Below are 19,599 nucleotides of genomic sequence, written 5' to 3'. Positions count from 1 at the left end.
TGACGCTGCCATATAATTGGTTGCTAAATGAAGAACGAGGTCAAATAAATCTACAGATAGGGACTTCCTTTAAACAGTGCTGCCATATGTTAAAAATATTTGTTGTCATGCGCGCCAAATTCAAGCTCATCTGTTACTATAGCGACGATAACAGTATGTCTAGCGGCATTACTGACACAACTAGATTCTTTTTAATCGTTGTGTTATACTTCAGCAATATGCCTATAATTGTGAAGGATTACACGTGGTCGCAAACAAATAATGTCGTGCATATAAGAATACCCTTAAATCCCGTAAGCCATGAAAAAGTCGATTTGTTTCCGACGGACAAGTATATCAAAGCTAATTTTAGCCCATTTTTGTTTGAAGTATTTCTGCTCCACGATGTAAACATTAAAAAAAGTAAATGCATCGTGAACGATGACTTGATAACTTTAGATTTAGTCAAGTATGAAGACATTACATGGGATAGTTTACAAAAGGATTTGACTAAAGCAGAGAAGCATGAAATAAGACAAGAAGTCCTAGAAAGGTGCCAGGAGGAAGCTAAGCAAGAGTCTGAGGACAAAAAAGTAAAAAAAAGTCAATTGGATAGGTTCGCAGTGCAGCAGGCTATGGAAATAGACAATAAACAACATAACCTGATGGACTCTCGGCGTGATGCGGAGAGAAAAAAAGCTATGGATGCATTAGAGGAGTGGAGAGTTGGTACTAACGATGAGCAGAAGGGCACAGCACCAAAAGCGATAACAGCTCCGCCACTGGAGCGTAGAGGTGTGGAAATCGTAGAGTTACCCCCTTCAGACGAAGAAACTGACAAAAAGGAAGATGTTCCTCCTTTAGAATCAAGCATAGTGCCAAAAGAAATCCACCAGAGTTATACAACTCCAAGAAAACCAATTAAAACGCCGGTTAAATCTGAGTACGTCGAGAAGAAAAAGCAGGAAACAGCCAAGAGAGTGCTACCAAGGTTGAGACAGACAATGGAATTGGAAATAAAACATACTCCGAGAACATTTCCTACACCTAGCAGGGAGTCCACGGCGGAGGAAGAACAAGCCTGGCTCAAGAATATCACGTTAGCTAGGCGAGCTACTGGTATGAAATATCTTTATTCCTCTTAGATTAATTGAATCACTTAGGAATCCTCTGGGAAAATCGACTTCTCGAAATACCAATATTTTTTGTGGGATGAATAATTTTCGTTTCGGGATGGAACGAACGGAGCCTTTTATTGAAAGTTGTATATTGGGTATATATCTAAAGGGGGTTCTATCGAAAACTTTATGTATAATTCATTAATTAAAGGATAATTTTAGGTTTCGTTTCCGAGGACCTCAGGCCAGAAGAACAGGATCCGCAATGGTGCAAAGAGAAAGGCGACGAGTTCTTCCGGAGCGGGAACTTCCTAGGAGCCATAAGCGCATACACGCACGGCATCACACTGTCTGACAAGCTGCCCAGTCTGTTCGCAAATAGATCAGCCACGCACTTCGCGTTGGGAAACTTTAATAAATGTGTATGTTAATATTGCTGTTGAATTTAGGTTAGAGTGTCGATAAAATAATTCTTATTAATTCTAAATCGAATTATTTACCAACTATTCCTAAATTAAGTCAGCAAAAGTACCTAAGAGATTCAGCAAGATGCATTTCAAACAACTTTGCGTAGGAAGATAATATAATAATGTTAAATATTAGTAGATGCTCAAATGAAGGTTTAATATATTATTAAAAAGCCACATAAGACAGTGTCCTTCTGTTTCAGTTGAACGACTGCTCAACAGCTTTGGATCTGATGAAACCACCTTGCGAGAGCAACCGGCGCAGCAGAGCGAAATGCATGGCACGGCGCGCGGCGGCCCTCGCCCGACTTGGTTACCTCAACAAGGCAATAGACGAAATGAAAGCGGCCGGCAAACTGCTGCCAGACGACGCAACCATCAAAAAAGATATTTATGACATGGAGAAGGCATGGGAACAAAACCCGGATTCTGATTGAATGCTTGTTAGCAGGAGAATTACCATGGAAAGAAAAAGAAAAAAAACTTCATCACTTTTCTCATAATATAATAGTATAACAGCTGAATATATGTTTCTGGTCATTTCTTCATAATTTCCTAAGTACATTTTAAACACCAGAGGCAGAATTACCTCGACATAGTTCGATAGTTATTTTATTTATTATGGTATGGGGAAAAATAAGATACCTACTATCTTAATTTTAAAGTATGTATTAGTTTCATGTAGTACCTTTTACCTATAATCCTGTTCACCTCGACGACGGCAATGAGTTATAAATACATTAGGAAGAAGAAAATACCTAATTAATTTAATAATAACAAAGACAAATCTTAAAACGAAAACATTATTATTATAAAATTATAATACATAACTGGACACTACTTCTATTCTTCAATAACTTTTTTGGGCAGACCAAGATTTTTAAGCAAAGCGTGTGGGGAGGGGTCCCTTCCTCGGAATCTTCGGAACACCTCGCTGGGATGGCAGCTGCCGCCCACAGCCAGGAATGTATCCCTGTACCTCTTGCCTACTGCAATAATATCTTGATCGCCTTTCCTCGCTTCTTCAAATGCACTGTAAATGTCAGCCGCAATCATTCTCGACCACAAGCGGCAGTAGTACGCGCTTCCCCATTCCTCAGACACAATCTTTGTAAAGGAAAGAGGGTGGGAATCGTACTTGTCAAATGGTAATGCATGATATTTTGGCCACAATTCCCTCACTATGTCCCTCCAAAATGCTGTCTTTGTGTGAAATTCTAAGTCAAGTTTGGATAGATACAATTCTTTGCACAGGTTATACCCTGACATGTGACCTCTGATGTTTTGCAGGTTCTTGATAATATCGTCTGGCAGGGTCTCGTCTGTAATATAATGTCCACTTAGAGCAGTGATAGTGTGTGGGTCATACAGCCAGTGGGTCATCACTTGACCACAGACTTCAGCTGCATCCCATTCCACATTAGACAGTCCAGCTACCTCGGAATAGTTTGCTTTGGTTAGTAAATGTCGAAGTGAATGTCCAAATCTCTGGAAAAGAATGCTAACCTCATTGAAGGATAGTAAAGATTGTTTGCCATCAGAAGGTGCTTGGAAGTTGAATATTAATGCAGACAGTGGAGTGGTTTCAGAAGATTTGCATTTATTTCTCATAGCTATGTGCCAGCCAGCATCATCATATATACGTATTTTTTGGTCCTGGCGCGCATAAGGGTCAAAATAAAAGTTGGCAATTGGTGTATTACCAGATTCGTCAAACACATCATAGAATTTTACATCTTTGTGCCATGTGTTGATGCCTGCACGCTCAACAATTTGGATATTAAACAGAGTGCTACAGAGATTGAAGAGGCTATTGATAACTTTTGGGAGTGGGAAGTACTCCCTTATTTTGTCTTCATCAAACCCATATAGTGACCATTTCTGTTTTCGTTGCCAGTAAGGTATATCCCAGTGCTCTAGTTTGTCATCAAACCCTCGTTCCTGCGCATACCTGTGTAGTAACTCAAGTTCAACATCCTGCATGGATCTGGCACTCTCCAATAAGCTGTCAAGCACATTATTTACATTTTCTACTGATCCAGCCATTTTGGTTTCCATGCTCATGTCTGCATATGTTTCATAACCCAGGATAATTGCTTGTTCTCTTCGTAGACTTCGGACATTCTCCAGATTTGAGGCAGTTTCTATTTCCTTATTTACATAGCTGGAGCATCTCTGTACATGGGCCTGCCACGCATTCCATCGCAGCTGTCTGTTGGGGCAGTATTGCATGAAAGGCTCATAGATATGTGGCTGCAATGTAACCTTCCAGGGGCCTTTATTGGGGTCCGCACCCATGGCCATTGAATGGACTAATGTATCTGGGAATTCCCTCATTACACTGCCATCTTTTATGGTACTTGTGAAAACCTTATTAGCAATATTCACTTTGTCTCTGAACATCTGCCTCTCTTTCTGCAAACCTGAAAGTATATTACTTAATCTGTCTCTTTTCATACCCTTAACATCTAAACCATTGAGTTTTCCTTCTAATATATACTTATCAAGAAGCCTTTGTTCTTCATCAGTCAGCTTTTTGAGGCGATTCTTTTCAGTAATGGCGGCTTGGAAAATAGGAATACTGTTGAATTTAGTGGAGCGTGCCTTGTGTGCTCTTTCATGTATTTGTATGTATGACTTGGTTGGCATTAGTGAGCTGTTGCCAAGGTATAATGTCTTAGCCAAACCCCAAGTCAGTTCCAGCTGTGAATCAAGCTTTTCCAATGGCTTGAATACTTCTTCAAAGGCATTTTTACAGTTGGCTGAAGTTTGCTCAATCTGCTTGACTCCATTTTCATATTCCAAGCTTTGTTTGCTGATTGTCGCAATGCACTTCTCGATTGAAATGTCATTGAACTCTGGCAAGCCGTTATCAGAGAGCAGAGTGTTCTCGGCATCCTCGCCGATCTCAGGAATCCTGAAAACAAATACATTTACCTTCATTAACAAACATTGAAAGATTATTTTGTGATTTATACTTATTAATTAGATAACGAGGGTCAATAACTAAGGTTATATTAGTATAGTAAATGTTACGTAAATTGCAAGCTATCTATTAGGATAAACATAATAAATATCGGTGAGGGTGCAAAAAAACATAAATCGTGAAAATAACCACGATACATGAAAAGACGAGAGTTCTTATTTTAAATTGTTAAATTTAAAGTTCAATAAAGTTAATCCAATAAAAACAAGAAGCTTAGAGCATAAGATAAAGCTAAAATCAATGTTACTTACAGGACAACATATCCAGCGTTTCGTTTATTCTGATAAAGTTGACGTTTGACATTTCTTGCAATAACATTGCTACGAAAAAATGATAATGCCATATTTAAACAGTTAATAAAGTTTATTTCATCAAATTAATATTTATTTCATAATCTAAAAGCCGCACATTGAATTTTGACAGCTGACTCTATTTCTTTCATTGATTGGTCATAGACAAAGACAAACGCTCTTGGTTCTTGCGTTTGTCTATTACGTTCGGATACACAGTACACATGCAACAGCTTCGTTTGATCAGTGTCGTAACGAAGAGCTCTGTCGAGAATGGAGTTATCGTATCGTTATCTGCTATTTTACTGTAAACCTATTGTCAAATTACTGTAAGGTGCAATTAAAGTTATTTTTATTTATTTATTATTATCGTCTTCACCAACTTTGTTCCCGTAGACCTTAACATAACTTAAAGACACAAGTCATAAATAATAAAATTCTCAACAAGGTTTTACTTAATAACATCGTAAAACTAACATAAAATCTTATAACAATCCACTTAGCATTACTTAACAATTAAAAAATCTACTTTTTCATTTTCTTTATCAATTACAGTAGCGATATTATCTGCAAGAGATACATTAACCATTTGACAGGAACACAAAGCACTACACGCGTTACAATTATTAAGTTCTAAATTTATTTCTTTCACTTCTTGTTTTGATTCTCTCACAGGAGGATTACAGCAGAAGTCTGTATCGAGTCCCATTTTCTCGCCATCCTCCAAGGTCTGAGGAAGGTGCTGGTTTAATGTCTCTGGCAGTAATAAACTGGCTATCCCTCCTGCTACTAGCAATGCACCCATTATTATTAATGGAAGTACCATTATGTCCGATCCCTGTAATTATAAAAATGCTCTTTAATTATTCACAGGTTACAAAATTTAGGAGACTTTTGGCCTCAGCCTTTACGCATTGAACCATACACCTCTGAATGAGTTCATGCGTTACACTTACCAAGTAGTTAACAAGGGGAATGAAAATAGGTCCTAACATCCCCAATACGGAGCTCAGACTCATTCCGAGACCTCGCACCACGGTGGGGTACAGTTCTGAAGCCATGAGTGGCAAAACTACGAAGGAAGACGATATCCCCATCTTGCCCACACAGTACAGCGCCAGCGTTACATACGTCTCTGCGAAATACAAATATAATAATGTTAAGGCACCATTGTAGTTACACAGAAATCTGGTAAAATACAAAACTTTTATTTAAGTAATTCTCTTAGAAGTGTATACTGCTTCGTATCGTAACTTTAACTTTCTCTCACTCATAAGGCAGCAACTGAGATTATTTCAAGTCATCACTTCTGTCGAGCGTCCCGAGACGAACCCGATGTTTTTAAACTACGAGTAATTGCATGATGGAAACTTTGAACTAGTTTGGGCCAAAACCTGAAAAAGAAAAAACCAAACTCACCGTGCTGCACCAAGAACGTGGTCAAGCATGCAATTCCGCCTACCACCATGCTCATGCACAATGTCCACCGTCTCCCAAGCCTCTCCATTGAGGGCCAAAGAAACAGATAAGTCGGCAGTTCCACGATCCCAGCCAAAAAGAAGTTCAGAAACTCATCGCCACCCAAAACGGGGGCGTAATACGATAGGCCAACGTAGACACTAGTGTTCGTGAACCATATAAAAGTTATAATAATGGTTTTCTTTCTCAAATTAGGAGTTCTAAACAGATCCAGAATCCCGTACTTTCTTGTTTTAGCCTTCTCGAGATCTTTGTTTAGTTTGTTCGTTTCATATTTGCGATGTAATTGCACCATATAGTTTGCTGGTAAGGATTTGCCGTTTATCCTGGGAATATAAGGGATTGTGAGACAAATACTTTTATAGATTCTTATAAGTTTTAATTATTAAGCAACATGTTCATGTCTTTAAAAATATTACACAACACGAGGCGTCACGCGTGTTCATTTTACATGGATGTGGATTTGTATTTACCTAGCCATATTCCTCAAGATGACTTCAGCTTTCTCGAACTCTCCTCGAGCAAGTAGCCACCGAGGACTTTCTGGCATCGGCCACAGGTACAGGAAGAAGCAGAGGAAGGGCAGGGTGGTGGCCAAGGCCAGGTGGCGCCAGTCCCTCACCAGATACACCACGCCGGCCAGCAGGATAAGGCCCGTGGAGTAAGCGATGTTAGAGAGTATCGTGCATAGAGTTCTGCATCGAGGACCTACCATTTCTATAGCTGAAAGATAAGCATATTTAGATAAGTACGAAGTCTCTGTTATACCTACCTACTAGGGTTCTTGTTGCACATTAATTGGGCATGTCTACATAATTATTTAAGATAGTCAAAGTCAAAATTCATGAATACAAAAAGAGAATTTGTAAGTAGCACGTTTTGAACGTGTACTTTTGCACTCGTATAACACGCTGAATCTCATTTTAAAACACAAATAGTAAGAAAATAAGGAATGAAGTCAAGGGAGCGCACCGAAATAAAAAGTAGTAATTAGTAGTACTGATGTCGTGACTGCTTATGGTGACTAGTCGTACTTGCTACACACGACCTTGGTCTATAACCCTCTTAACTTTCAGTCACAGTAACTGCAGCATACTTGAACAAGTCAGGACGTGTAGCCGTATCAAAAATAAAGCAAGACTGAAAAAAAGTGACACACCAACTGTACGTCAATCATATAATGATAATTTTGTGTGTTTGAGTGTATGTTTGTATGTTTGTTACTTCTTCACGCCCAAACGGCTGGACCGATTGCCTTGAAATTTGGTATGAAGGTCGCTGACATCTTTTTATTAACAGTATGTAGGTTGTTTTTATCCATCTCCGTTCAAAGAGAGTAATGTTTTTGGGGCATCCAGGAGGCGCGGAACCGCGAGCTACAGTGAAACTGTAACATTCGATTATAAAAACTCAGGGTGTTATGGCGCAACTTGGGGGACGCCTCTGTTCAGCAGTGAGCCTCGATAGGCTGAAGTAATATATTGATTGAAACAAACTCATACTTACCTAACACGTAAGGCGTTGTCATAATCGCCGGCACAGTAAACCCTACACCAGTCCTGTAAATACTCCAAATGACATAATTCTGAGCGAAAGCCGTAGCCACTCCAAATACACATTCTATAAGAAGGTATATGAAGAACGATGGTTTCCTTCCGAGGGTGTCTTGCAGGTAGCCGAAGATGTAGTTGCCAATGATCCCCCCGACTGCTAAGAGGACCAGCCCCAATGTTGGGAAGAAGTCCCTGTCGCAGACGAGGTCCCACTGAAAACAATGAGACTTTTATAATGTTCCTTTACGTAGAAAACCTTAATATAGTTTAGCATGGGTACTGTTTTATGGTACTTAGGAAATTTCAAGTGTAGTAGGCAGACCCTTGAAATTTCCTAAGTAGAGGAAGACGTTGCTGTGGGCAATATTAAGGTATAATAACTCCTACCTCTGTTACAACAGTGTTCTTATACACGGTCTTGTCATAAGTCCATCCACTGGTACAAGGCACGATTTCCGGAGAAGTCTCCTTCAGGTTAAAGTAATCAAGACTCTCATAAGTCTTTGCTATTTTGCTATAGTTCAGCTTATACATTGTACACTCTGAATATTTAAGCTCACCATTCTTCAATTCCATGGGTATACTGCAATAGTATTATAATATTAAACAGTTACGGAGGCGCTCTTTTAAGGCAGAACGTTATGAAAGAAAATGTGATAATAACGATGGATAGTTTGGTAAAAGATTTATTTGTTGGAAAATGCAATGAGATTAAGTCAGTGCTCAGTCAGCATAAAAATCACTTTTTTAACTGATACAGATCTGATCGTTACCTTTACTTTGCCTGTAAAGCCACCTACCTCAAATTCTTAGCTATATAGAGATCCGATATAAAGTCTAATTCAGGGACCCTGCACCAGTGATCGACGTGGGCGGCCATAAAGAGTTGTGCATACGCATGAAAGCCGCACGGAATCACAGCTGGTAGCAGGATCAGGTATATCACCATTTTCTGGTACCGTCCGAAGGTGCCAACATCTTCCAAAATAGCATCGAAATCCATCGTATATCTGAAATACAGTCAAACTCTAGGCGGTTTTGGTTTTTGTTTCCGATTATTTTAGCCGAGCGATATGGGTCACCGTACCAACCCCGCGGTACATGACATGCCTTGGGATCGATTCTAGTAGGAAAATCATTTATATGACCCACGAATGCTCGTTTTAAGTTTGAGTGTTTATTTATTATTTATACTGTTTCCAAGAGAGAAAATTTGAAGCCGGCCAGGGATCGGATTCTGCTATTTACAACGGCCCATGAATGAATGGCAGTATGAAATTTCATTCTCTTAAGCATTTTGTTAACACAATAATTGGAAATTAATTGTATTGACCATTACTGTTCCGCCCTGTACTGAATTCTAGACAAAAAACAAAAATATTTTATTATTACTTAAATGAAAATAGTTTATATTTTAAAAGTAGCGGGCGTCATTACCATCACCGGATGCCTCAATATTGAAAACAGACCCGCCTACTAGTACCTAATTTTGATGCTAATCTTTCTTATTAGAAAATAAAAAGTTTTGAGAGTAACGTAAGCCCAATAAGTCGAGCCGTTCTTGAGTTTTAGCGAGACTAACGAACAGAAATTCATTTTTATATATATGGATGAATAAGATTGTTGTTAAAGGGGTTCTAACATTTTTATTCGTAAGAAACACTAAGAATATAATTCTATTGTATATAAGTAATAATATAACAGTAGTACTTAGTAGAACAGTTATAGCCAGGGCTGGATCTAGGGGCCCAGGGGCCCCGAGGCACAAAGGAGTGGGGGCCCCCCTTGGTTCAAGTTATTTTCATTCAGTGAAAAAATTATCGAGCTTTTCTTAGATGCATTGTATCAATTGTGTGGGCTTCTACCGTGGTTTCATATTTTTTTATTTCATCGGGAGTGCTGGGCCCCTAGTCATAGTGGTGGGTCATAGGTGGCCCCTAGGCACAAGCCCTAAGTGCCTTATGGATAAAACGGCACTGGTTATAGCCTTTTTATTGTAAATAATGATCTCATTCTAAGTTAATTCTTATTTTACTAGACTTGACGTCTTTTGATCAATAATAACATACTTTTTCGACAAAAAAACTTTTATTTTAATTACATGGTTATAGAATTATTATTTTTTACTTTTGTGAAAAGAATTTCTCGATTATTTTTTTCATGTAACGTGAAATAGTTGTCATTTGGTCACATAAAAATTTCATCAAATTTGGACCAATAATTTTTATTTGAAGTTGCTTTTGAATTAAGACAATATTATTAATCAGGATTCAGATGGCTGTTAAGTAGGGGTTATTTGCATAATATAGGCGAAAGCTGCTTATAGGTGTTTTTATACTCCATAACTTTGATCAGGTCTAGCTCAACATACCTTTTTAATTCGCCTTAGTAAGCAACCTCCATAGCCCACTCTGCTCTACGTGGTATACCTGACTGCCAGATTGTGCAAACTGGAGCCCTCATCCTTACTTCTCATATTAACGGGAGCATAAACACTAGTAAACATACAGGGTGTGCTAAATGTTACATAAATTCAAGTGTTCATTCATTTGTCAATTATGGGTGTTGACAAAGTTGAAACAGCCTGTCGCTTCGATGCCTCAAATGCGAGGATGTGACAAGAGAAATAATACAAGACAAATAGGAAGAAAAAGAAAATGTATAAATAAACAAGAAAGTCTCAGTACGCAGTGAGACTTAGATCGTCGTAGTTTTCTATATCTTCCTATCCAAAAATTGGACGATAATTACCTATTACATGGCTTTCTATAAAATGATATACACCTACCTACTACTCGTAATCCCTGAACTTGTCATTTAAGTAAGACGTCTTAAATAATATTAACCATTTTTCACAAACATTCAAGTTATTTCGACTTTAAAAAAGGATTGGAAAGAACCTTAATAAAAATCACTTAAAAAAATCAATAAATAAACAACCTGTATATAAAATGGGATGCGCGTGCGCAATTATTTCATTCGTAGTCCAGTCATTCAATTCGATTAGTGGTATAATTGGGGCAGGCAAAGGACTGTTCCCTGCCCGCCCAGCCAAGGTCTAGAGGCAGGGATTAACTATGCACAATATACATCGACAGTTTTGTTCTAGAGAGCATAAACTAGGGAAGTGTAAAAAACGCAATGAATAATAAAATTTGATTCAATCGTTAGGAAATGGCGTTCAAGGATTTGTCATGGTCAATTTTGATAGTAAATTTATTTAACGAATGCGTTTGTATCTTACTATTTAAACGGATTTCAGATAGGTACTAAATAAATGTTACATAAAATCTTCGTTCAGAGAAAAAGGCAGGAAAACAGGAAATTAAGTAGGTACATGCAGGTTAAAGGAATACAAACAAAATATTATCCAGGGGGCAGGGTGTGAACCATTTAAAAGCAACAGAAATCAGAATAATGTAAACACGTAGAACGTAAAACACATATTTATTTTATCTTGTTTTTAATACATAATAATAATCTGAATTGTTTCTTTATCAGTCATTGGGAATGGTCAATTATGCTTAAATTATTATAAAAAATAAAAACAGTTTCACATACATAGGTAAGAGTTGGTCTTCCCTCTAGACCAGTTCGATTCATGTTCAATACATTTTAGGAATTTGTCGGCACATCGCTTAATGTGGTCGAAAAATTGAATTGAAATTTCCTTTTGATAAAAGGAACTATTGTAAAGTTACGTAATGTTAGGCCGTCTGGTCCATTATGTTTTTGCTCTTCAGAAATTACATCTGTACGGAACAGAAAAAAAAATCTTTAAATTTTGTGGCACATCTTCCGGTACCACTCGGGGTCATCCTTGGCAACGGTTTCGGGCCTTCCATCCTTGTGTCTGTAGTGGAACTCGGAGACACCTCGTCCCGGGACGTTGTTGACCACAAACTTGCAGAACCTCTCAACCATGCGAGCGTCCCAATCCGAAGACACGTAGTGAACAGACTCATGTTCTACTAAAACCTGGAATGTAATAAAATATATGGTATGGACTTTATCTGCACGGGGAAAGTCCATGGGAAGAACCCGGCCCTTTTTAAAGGCGTACACGAAATAGGTCCGTTATGCAAAGTAATTTATACAACATTTAAGTTCAAGCGCACGTACTTGCACGGTATACTCCTCGTCCCCAGCCTTAAATACGAACGCGTAGTCCTTGGGGGCAGTTCCGTCCTCCCCATGCTGATACAGCTTCAAGTCCACCCATTTAACTGGAAGTACTTCCCCACTAGGCAGTGCTAGGACACCAACTTCGAATCTGAAGACAAAATTTAAAGATTTTTTTTCAATTTTGAAGAATATAGGAATAGGAATAAGACAGTAACAAACCTTTTGCTCAGGATTATAAGAAAAAAACAAATAATACTACAAAATGTTATGCATGAAAATTTATCAAAACTACATGGTGATGTTCAAGGACTGTGGAATCTTATAATCTAAGCATATTACTAACACGCCGTCACCGTTTTGGCATCATGACAAGCAATTTTTTATTGTTTCTTATTGCGTCTTATAAAGATTAGAAAGTTCTATTTTGTAATACCAACGAAAATATTATTGTAAATACAGTACATCTGACATTATTACAATCTTATGGCTCAGACGTCTGTTAACGATATTTCTTTTCGATTAATCACATGACTTAGACGTTACTTCGCTCGAAGCCGAAGAAATCCAATGTCAGGAGGTTGAATCCCATAAGTTAGTCTACCATCAAGACTCACACGGATGCGGTGGAGGGTTGACAGATGACGCCAACGCTGACGCTGGTGCCGTCTTCTAGGAAGATGTGATGGAAGGCGTAGCGATGCATCAGAGTCCAGTCACGCTTCTGACCTAGGATAAAAGACTTATCTTTAAACCAACTCTCATTATTATCTGTATGACCGATGGACTGCCAAGTCAACGGTTCGAATCCTGAGCCAATGCCTTTCCGAATGTCATTATCAATTGCTATTCACCGGACATAAGATATTCTACGCCAAAAACAATGAGAGCATAACATTTAAGGGCTTACCAAAACTATGGTCTCTAAAGGACGGCAAAGTGTACTCGTACGATTCGTTCTCAATCTTAAACTTGCACTTCAAAGATCCGAACTGTTCGTAATGCGACTGATGTGCTCTGGAAAGTAAAAGATTTCAGATAAAGGGGTAAGAAAAAAAAAAGTATCCAGACAGTTATAACAGATGCCTTTTTGCGGATTCATTAAATTACTTCTCTCGCTTTGGATTGAGCGGAAGGTAGGGTCAGATTTCTACTGAAAACAACCTAACGTATTCCTTCTTTTGCGCCTTGTGTGCCGGGGTCACGGTTACCCGTTTTCTTGCATCAGCCCCAATGGGCTTCAAAGACCTTGCTGACATCTCATTGAGAATCGCGTGGAACAGGTTCGGGCCGTCCGGCACGGGCCTGGACCTGGCGGAGCGGTGGGCTACCGTACTCACCGTCCGAGGGCCCGCGCGTAAGTCCTACGCCTACCTCCCGAATGAAAAGAACGTCATAAGTCAAGACTATAAAGCAACACAATTAGATTTAATAACGAGAGAAGATTTTTTCCCAAAAGTTACTTAGAGTTTCATTCAAAGCAAAAAATTAATCTAAAATATCGTTAGTCAAAATGAACTTACGTTTTGAGTCCCTCGAAGTACTGTCTGCTCCACTTCTCCCGCGCTATGGACTTGATAACGGCCGGCGGATACAAATCCGAGTCGAAATCGAAGTATTTTGAGGTCGCTTTCCATTCCCCAAAGAAGTCAACTTCAACCATTTTTTCCGGATCATTTTGATACCTGAAACATTTTTATACAAATGACGCATGATGACTTTCCAATGTTTCTAAATGCCTCCCGGACCATGGAATATAATCCTTGTGATACGAGGGTTTTTGCTTAGATTTTGACTTCATCAAAAAATCTTTAAATTTTGTGGCACATTTTCAAATGCTCTAGCTGCTCTTCTGAGCCTGGGTGTCGTAATGCGTTTTTGAAAGTCAAAATCTAAGCAAAAAAACGTGCAACCTAGCTGCAAATGTAGGGCGGCATTCTAGAGCCATGCCATGGAATGCTCTCTCGTGTCACAATGAAGCATATAAATTGGCTGCTTCAGCACTCTCATACGCATTTTTCTTAGGTTAAGTTATAACAATGAATCTACTCAGGCTCATAATAATCTAATAATAGAAAGATATGAAATGAGAACAAAAGAGAATGAAGTCTAGTTTCTGAGAATTGTTTGAAACGTTGGAATTTATTTTTTTCAAACGTTCGATGTGGTACCGGAAGTCAGCAGTTATTTAGTTTATTCACGTTTTTCCAGGTCAAGACACCAGAAATATTCCAAAAAATTATCAGGACCTATAGAACTCAACTGCTTGCGAAAAGAACTTGCATTTAATTTTGATCTGCTGGAAAATGATTTGTTAGGTTCACAGACAACAAAAGGCCTCGCAAAGTTCTTCCGCCTGGAGCCTCGCAATGGGTAAGGCCACCGCTGCCCGTGATGGGGTATTGTATTTAGTTATTGGATGATAACTACTTTTGCTTCAGCTCACCACATCTGTCCTTTGTAGGAGATCGTCCACTTCTCCATGGGCACCACAGGGGTCATCTTGATCCCCTCTGCTCCGAACTTGCCCGGCTCAGCACCGAATAATACCGTGTCGGGGATCTTCTTACTGCATAGCAAACCCTTGTTTGGTAGCTAAAAGAAGATGATAATATAATATTCAGTCAACGTTGATATGTTCAAATCTTCCTTATGTGTATATCCCTTAACTATTTGAGAGGGATGCATAGATTTTATTTTTAGGCACTCTTATATATAACTATTACTTATACATTTACAACCTATATGTGGAAATTCTTATGGATCAAAAAAAAAGTCAATAAAATCGGTTTTCCAGTCGAAGTTCAGAGGTAAAAAAAAAGAATTGAAAATATATATTTTAGTCGGAGGCTATAGGTGTATGTGACGTGTACTGTTTGAAGAAATACTTACTCCAATATAAAAGAGTCCGTTGCACATCCCTAAAGGACGTCTCTCACATCCCGCGATCACGTACACCCCTTTATTTCCCTCGCTTTTTGAGGATATGAAGAAAATAGCATCGAAAGCCTGGAATATTGTATAAACAGAAAGTTTTTTAGTTCCGCATTAAAATAATAATAATTTCCACAACTTTCACAAAAGGCCATTAAACTAAGCAAACGTTGTATTATGATTACTAGACCACAGATGCTTGTCCTACGCGGGGATCGAACCCGCGACTCGTCGCTCTCAGTGGGTTTGGTGTGATAACCTCGAGCACTCGGCTATCCGTGCAGTCAACATGACTAGGTAACTATAGTTTTGTTATTTTGGGGAAATTTCCCAAAACTCAGAGTGGGTAACCTGTAATGTAAGAATTAAATGTATTTCCTTCAAGGATCAGATAACGTCATATATATATATGATAGATATATGTCACACTGTCGTGATATAACTATTTACCTTAGCATCATCGCTTAGTTGTTGTGCCCGATCCATTAGGGTCACATCCGTCATAGCTTTAGCACCCTGACCAGCACTGCTTTTGGACCCGCTTGCAGAGTACTGGAAATGTTGAAGGGAAAAGTAATATTTACATTTAGTCCATTTTAGGAGTAACCTTTTGGCAGGTTATAATATTCAGCAAAAAAATACCAGTACGTTTCTGATTCGAAGCGGAACTAGTATTCACTTATGTAGATAGCTTTTTTCTATAAAAAATTTGGTATATTATTTGGGGACAAGAAATGAAAATCCCAAGAGCCAAGATCAACACTATGCTATGGTATAAGCAGCCTTTATTGTTGGTTCCAACGATAAAAGAAAAATGAATGCCAGATAAATTCAATGGACAGTCCTGATTGAGAGATATCATCATCATCATGCACAGCCTTTATCCTTCTACTGCTGGGCGTAGGCCTCCCCTTTCTCATGCCAATTTCTACGGTCTTGTGCTAGCCTCGTGCAGACTCGACCCGAGACCTTTACTATGTCATCGACCCATCTTGCTTCAGGACGACCGACGCTTCTTTTGCCTTGTCTTGGCACTATGAGAGGCACTTTTTTAATGTCAAATTAAATTATCGAGCACCCGCTTTCGTTCACCCTTCCCCACTTAGTGAGTGCTTTAGCTGCGAGGGTAAAATGGCGTGGTAAACTCCCGAACAACACGCTTTCTTTGATGAATGATCAATTGTTGATGCAAACTGGTCTTGCTGAAGAATACATTTAAGGTTGGATGGGTATCCACAAGGGATATCACTGGTTTGCTGATCTTTATTTGCTAGTATACCAGCAACAGAAATAAATCATATGTGAAAAATTCAACTTTCTAGCTATCATAGTTCATTGGATACAACCTGGTTTCAGACGGACAGACATCGGTTGTCCGTGCCTTGTAATAGGGTTCCGCTTTTACTGCCGAAAAATCTAATTAATTGTTCAAATACACAGTAAAATTGATTTACTCAATTATAAACTACTTTGATTGATTTAAATAAAATAAATTATCCCTATTTAACTGATTACAAGATAACAAAACACCTGCAAATCTGTTGCCTACTTTCAGATAGCGAATATTAGCCTTCATAAGGTAACCGTCTTTTGTACTCTCAACCTTAACGACCTTGAAATAAGGGTGCTTTTAGGTTCTATGATCATCTACTAACACATTGTGATCACACTTCTGTTATAAGCACGTTAATGAGTGCTGGTTTTAATGTTATCTTTACATTTTTATCAATTACAAAATGCCAGACATTCGCTTTCGTCGTGTTTCATGGATAATGAAATAATCCTAATCTATACTAATATATAAAGCTGAAGACTTTGTTTATGTTTGAACGCGCTAATCTCAGGAACTACTGGTTCAAATTGAAAAAATATTTTTGTGTTCAATAAACCATTCAACGAGGAAGGTTTTAGGCTATATAACATCACGCTGCAAGTAATAGAAGCGAAGACACAATGAAAAATGTGGCAAAAACGGGGAAAATTATTAAAAAAATCCTATCCTTATAACCACGCGGACGAAGTCGGGGGCAACAGCTAGATCTCAATATACGAAGAGTTACAGCTAATTTAAATGGAAGAATACTTATTCGTTTTTTTATATAGAATGAAAACATGATTACTAATTTCTCTGTTCGTTCAAGACACAGGGTCAAAGCTAGACTTCTTGTAGAAGAACCTAGTCGTGTATCACACAAATGCTTGGCCTACGCGGGTATCGAACGTTCGACATGTCGCGTTCTGTGGGTTTGGCGTGTTGACCTCAACTACTCGGCTATCCGTCAAATTCCGTCATACGTAATATCCTTAAAGAGATATTAACGTTGTCTGTTTCACTTTTACATAAATTAGCCGTTATGATAGGGTTGGCTACAATGAAAATAGCTCAAACGCCAAGAAATCAAGGAAGGATTTAGGTTATAGATTTTTGCGCGGGCAAAGCTGCTAGAAAGATCTTGTAAATAAAAGAAGGTATATGAAGGAAAATATGTGAGAAGTAAATACCGGTTGTTTAAACAAATGACCCTCACCTTTCTGAAGAAATATATCGCAGAAAAGAAAACATATTTCACATAATACCACTTTCCAGGCACTGCATATATCCCAAATATGGGTTTAGGTTCCTTTTTAAAAACACTGTAAATAAATAAAATTATTGCGAATCCACCGAAAGCGAGTGTGAACGACATTTTCGTTCGGTAACTACTTATGTTGCTACGCTTTGATAACTGGCCGATATAATATTTATATTGTAGATAAGATGTGTGCTACAGTGTTGTGACTTGCAATACTACAGTTAATTATCAATTATCTATATTTAATAAGCCTGATTTAAAGAATAATCTGTCTTGTAATTGTCATGTTGAAGCCGTGAAGGTTGAGGAGGAGGTTTGATAACTGCAGGTTTAAGGGTCTTTGCCGGTGGCTGCCAAAGGACCAAAGTGAAGAACGTTGGTTAGAAACAAAAATATCATATTTGAGCCGTTATCGTTATATGTAAAACATTATAACGATACTTTTTTTCTTTAACGCAATATAAACAATGTTGCATGTATCCTGCAGCGTGTTAATCGAAGGTTTTAGCTGTCTCCGTACAAAATTACATCGAAATCGCTTCAGCCGTTCGGGCGTGAACAGGTAACAAACATACTCACATATGATGTGTTGATAATAATATTAGTGCGATACTCGAACGAAAAAGAAATCTCATTAATCAAAGAGGTAAAGGGAGAAAAATAACAGCAATTAAAATTAAAACATTACGTCCATGAGATATTGAATAAACATTTTATTAAAATTTCCAGTTATAACGTATATATAGTTCACTCGTAACGTACCTAGCAAAACAAGAGTCCTAACTACAAGCAAACATTAGTGATTTACAATAAAAAATATTTATTCGCAACGAGCACTTGATCAACACAATTACACACGATACATACAATTTATTTTCAAGTGAGGTAAGCTTCTCCGTCTTCGATCTTGTATTGTCAATTTGTAAGGATGATTATGATGTATGTGATGATTGGCGAGGCGAGAAATATCGTAAGAGACAGAAATCTACATAGAGATTTAGAAGTTTACCAAGTTTTGAGAAAGACGATGTGCTACCGCTCAAAGGAATTTAATCCTTGTGTCGCGGGGGGTTTTAACGACGATCAAGTCACATGCACAAAGACATCCAGACTCGGAACAAGCATTCGTGGATCACACAAACGCTTGTCCTACGCGGGGATCTTACTCGCGTCAGGCTACACTTAGTGCCCTCAGCTATTTACAATAGCCAATGAATTAATCAAAATTGAATTAGAATGGCCTTTTTGTATCTTCATATTTTTTTTTATTTATAATAATTGAAAATTAAGTATGTGCGGGTCGGAAAACTCATTGACAATTCAATAAATTAGTCCTTAGTTGAATAAGATTCTTGTCAAATTTAATTTAACCTCTATCATCGGCCGTTGCAAATAGCAGAATCGGGGCCCAGTTGTTTTGGTGTGGAAACCTCAACACAACAGCTCTCAAATAAAAACGTGGTAAATCAAATCGGAATCAATCTATGCGCATTGTTATTTATATTGTACCGTGCATGTTATTTCTCGCCTTATCTAATTTAATTTATTTATCACAAGAACAAATTACACCATAAGACTATTTCAACGATTCTAAATAGCTTTTATAATTATATTATTAAGGTAAAAAATCAATATCAGGGACACCAGCATTTTTTTAGAAATGTATTTTAACGCTACTTGTAGAAAGTCTACAATCGTTGGATGATTATATTGTCAAAAGAAGTAAGCATTCTGATACCATTTTCTTCAAAAAATTACGTACTTTAACAAGTTTTTATGTTTGTCGATAAAGCCTGCCCTGAGATTGGTCATAAGTGTGCCAATATTCTTTACTCTCCAAAGGTCATTTAAACCATAAATAAAAGGATGCCAGGCTAGGAAGGGTAAACGAAATTAAAATAACAAAACACAATTAATATTTTACATTTAATTAATAAACGAAAATTAACAAAAACCTTAAAATAAACTAACTATATAATATTTAATTACTTTAGTTCTTAGACTGTAGATATATTACGGTTGTTATAAGCGCAAATATTAATTGTATACCCACAGAAATAATTGAACGAGCCTAAATCGAATAATGCAACATTTACAA

General features: G+C 37.9%; 4 protein-coding genes across 4 annotated transcripts; 1 reads left to right on the top strand and 3 right to left on the bottom strand.

The window, feature by feature from the left end:
- The first annotated feature begins 5 nt into the window (after positions 1-5).
- LOC113498038 (dynein assembly factor 4, axonemal-like) lies at positions 6-2,088 on the top strand. Its single transcript, XM_026877926.1, has 3 exons — positions 6-1,098; positions 1,320-1,519; positions 1,768-2,088. The coding sequence occupies exons 1-3, from the start codon at positions 87-89 to the stop codon at positions 1,999-2,001; spliced, it is 1,446 nt and encodes a 481-aa protein (XP_026733727.1). The 5' UTR covers positions 6-86; the 3' UTR covers positions 2,002-2,088.
- Positions 2,089-2,217: 129 nt separating this feature from the next.
- LOC113498031 (probable cytosolic oligopeptidase A) lies at positions 2,218-4,974 on the bottom strand. The gene is made up of 2 exons (XM_026877913.1): positions 4,802-4,974; positions 2,218-4,481 (listed from the first exon to the last, which is right to left on the bottom strand). Exons 1-2 carry the CDS (start codon positions 4,891-4,893, stop codon positions 2,408-2,410), a joined length of 2,166 nt encoding a protein of 721 aa, XP_026733714.1. The 5' UTR covers positions 4,894-4,974; the 3' UTR covers positions 2,218-2,407.
- Positions 4,975-5,095: 121 nt separating this feature from the next.
- Positions 5,096-9,156, bottom strand: LOC113498060 (carcinine transporter-like). Its single transcript, XM_026877961.1, has 7 exons — positions 8,673-9,156; positions 8,260-8,455; positions 7,826-8,084; positions 6,793-7,042; positions 6,260-6,645; positions 5,797-5,975; positions 5,096-5,678 (listed from the first exon to the last, which is right to left on the bottom strand). Exons 1-7 carry the CDS (start codon positions 8,873-8,875, stop codon positions 5,346-5,348), a joined length of 1,806 nt encoding a protein of 601 aa, XP_026733762.1. The 5' UTR covers positions 8,876-9,156; the 3' UTR covers positions 5,096-5,345.
- A 2,146-nt stretch (positions 9,157-11,302) lies between these two features.
- LOC113498041 lies at positions 11,303-17,647 on the bottom strand. The gene is made up of 9 exons (XM_026877931.1): positions 17,457-17,647; positions 15,379-15,480; positions 14,887-15,003; positions 14,441-14,589; positions 13,518-13,679; positions 12,905-13,011; positions 12,612-12,723; positions 11,995-12,145; positions 11,303-11,850 (listed from the first exon to the last, which is right to left on the bottom strand). The coding sequence occupies exons 1-9, from the start codon at positions 17,613-17,615 to the stop codon at positions 11,650-11,652; spliced, it is 1,260 nt and encodes a 419-aa protein (XP_026733732.1). The 5' UTR covers positions 17,616-17,647; the 3' UTR covers positions 11,303-11,649.
- Between the last annotated feature and the right edge of the window lie 1,952 nt (positions 17,648-19,599).

The sequence above is a fragment of the Trichoplusia ni genome, chromosome 10 (genome assembly GCF_003590095.1).
Source record: "Trichoplusia ni isolate ovarian cell line Hi5 chromosome 10, tn1, whole genome shotgun sequence".
Taxonomy (NCBI): Eukaryota; Metazoa; Arthropoda; class Insecta; order Lepidoptera; family Noctuidae; genus Trichoplusia; species Trichoplusia ni.
This window is presented reverse-complemented; position numbering and strand designations above follow the sequence as displayed.

Coding starts and splice junctions, on each gene's coding strand:
- LOC113498038 (XM_026877926.1), top strand. CDS start 87: ATGTTAAAAATATTTGTTGTCATGCGCGCCAAATTCAAGCTCATCTGT. Junction 1,099..1,319: donor GTTAGCTAGGCGAGCTACTG/GTATGAAATATC, acceptor GGATAATTTTAG/GTTTCGTTTCCGAGGACCTC. Junction 1,520..1,767: donor TGGGAAACTTTAATAAATGT/GTATGTTAATAT, acceptor CTTCTGTTTCAG/TTGAACGACTGCTCAACAGC.
- LOC113498031 (XM_026877913.1), bottom strand. CDS start 4,893: ATGGCATTATCATTTTTTCGTAGCAATGTTATTGCAAGAAATGTCAAA. Junction 4,482..4,801: donor AACGCTGGATATGTTGTCCT/GTAAGTAACATT, acceptor ATTTGTTTTCAG/GATTCCTGAGATCGGCGAGG.
- LOC113498060 (XM_026877961.1), bottom strand. CDS start 8,875: ATGGATTTCGATGCTATTTTGGAAGATGTTGGCACCTTCGGACGGTAC. Junction 6,646..6,792: donor ATCTTGAGGAATATGGCTAG/GTAAATACAAAT, acceptor TTATATTCCCAG/GATAAACGGCAAATCCTTAC. Junction 5,679..5,796: donor TTCCCCTTGTTAACTACTTG/GTAAGTGTAACG, acceptor TTATAATTACAG/GGATCGGACATAATGGTACT.
- LOC113498041 (XM_026877931.1), bottom strand. CDS start 17,615: ATGTCGTTCACACTCGCTTTCGGTGGATTCGCAATAATTTTATTTATT. Junction 15,481..17,456: donor CGATATATTTCTTCAGAAAG/GTGAGGGTCATT, acceptor CAACATTTCCAG/TACTCTGCAAGCGGGTCCAA. Junction 15,004..15,378: donor AACTAAGCGATGATGCTAAG/GTAAATAGTTAT, acceptor ACAATATTCCAG/GCTTTCGATGCTATTTTCTT.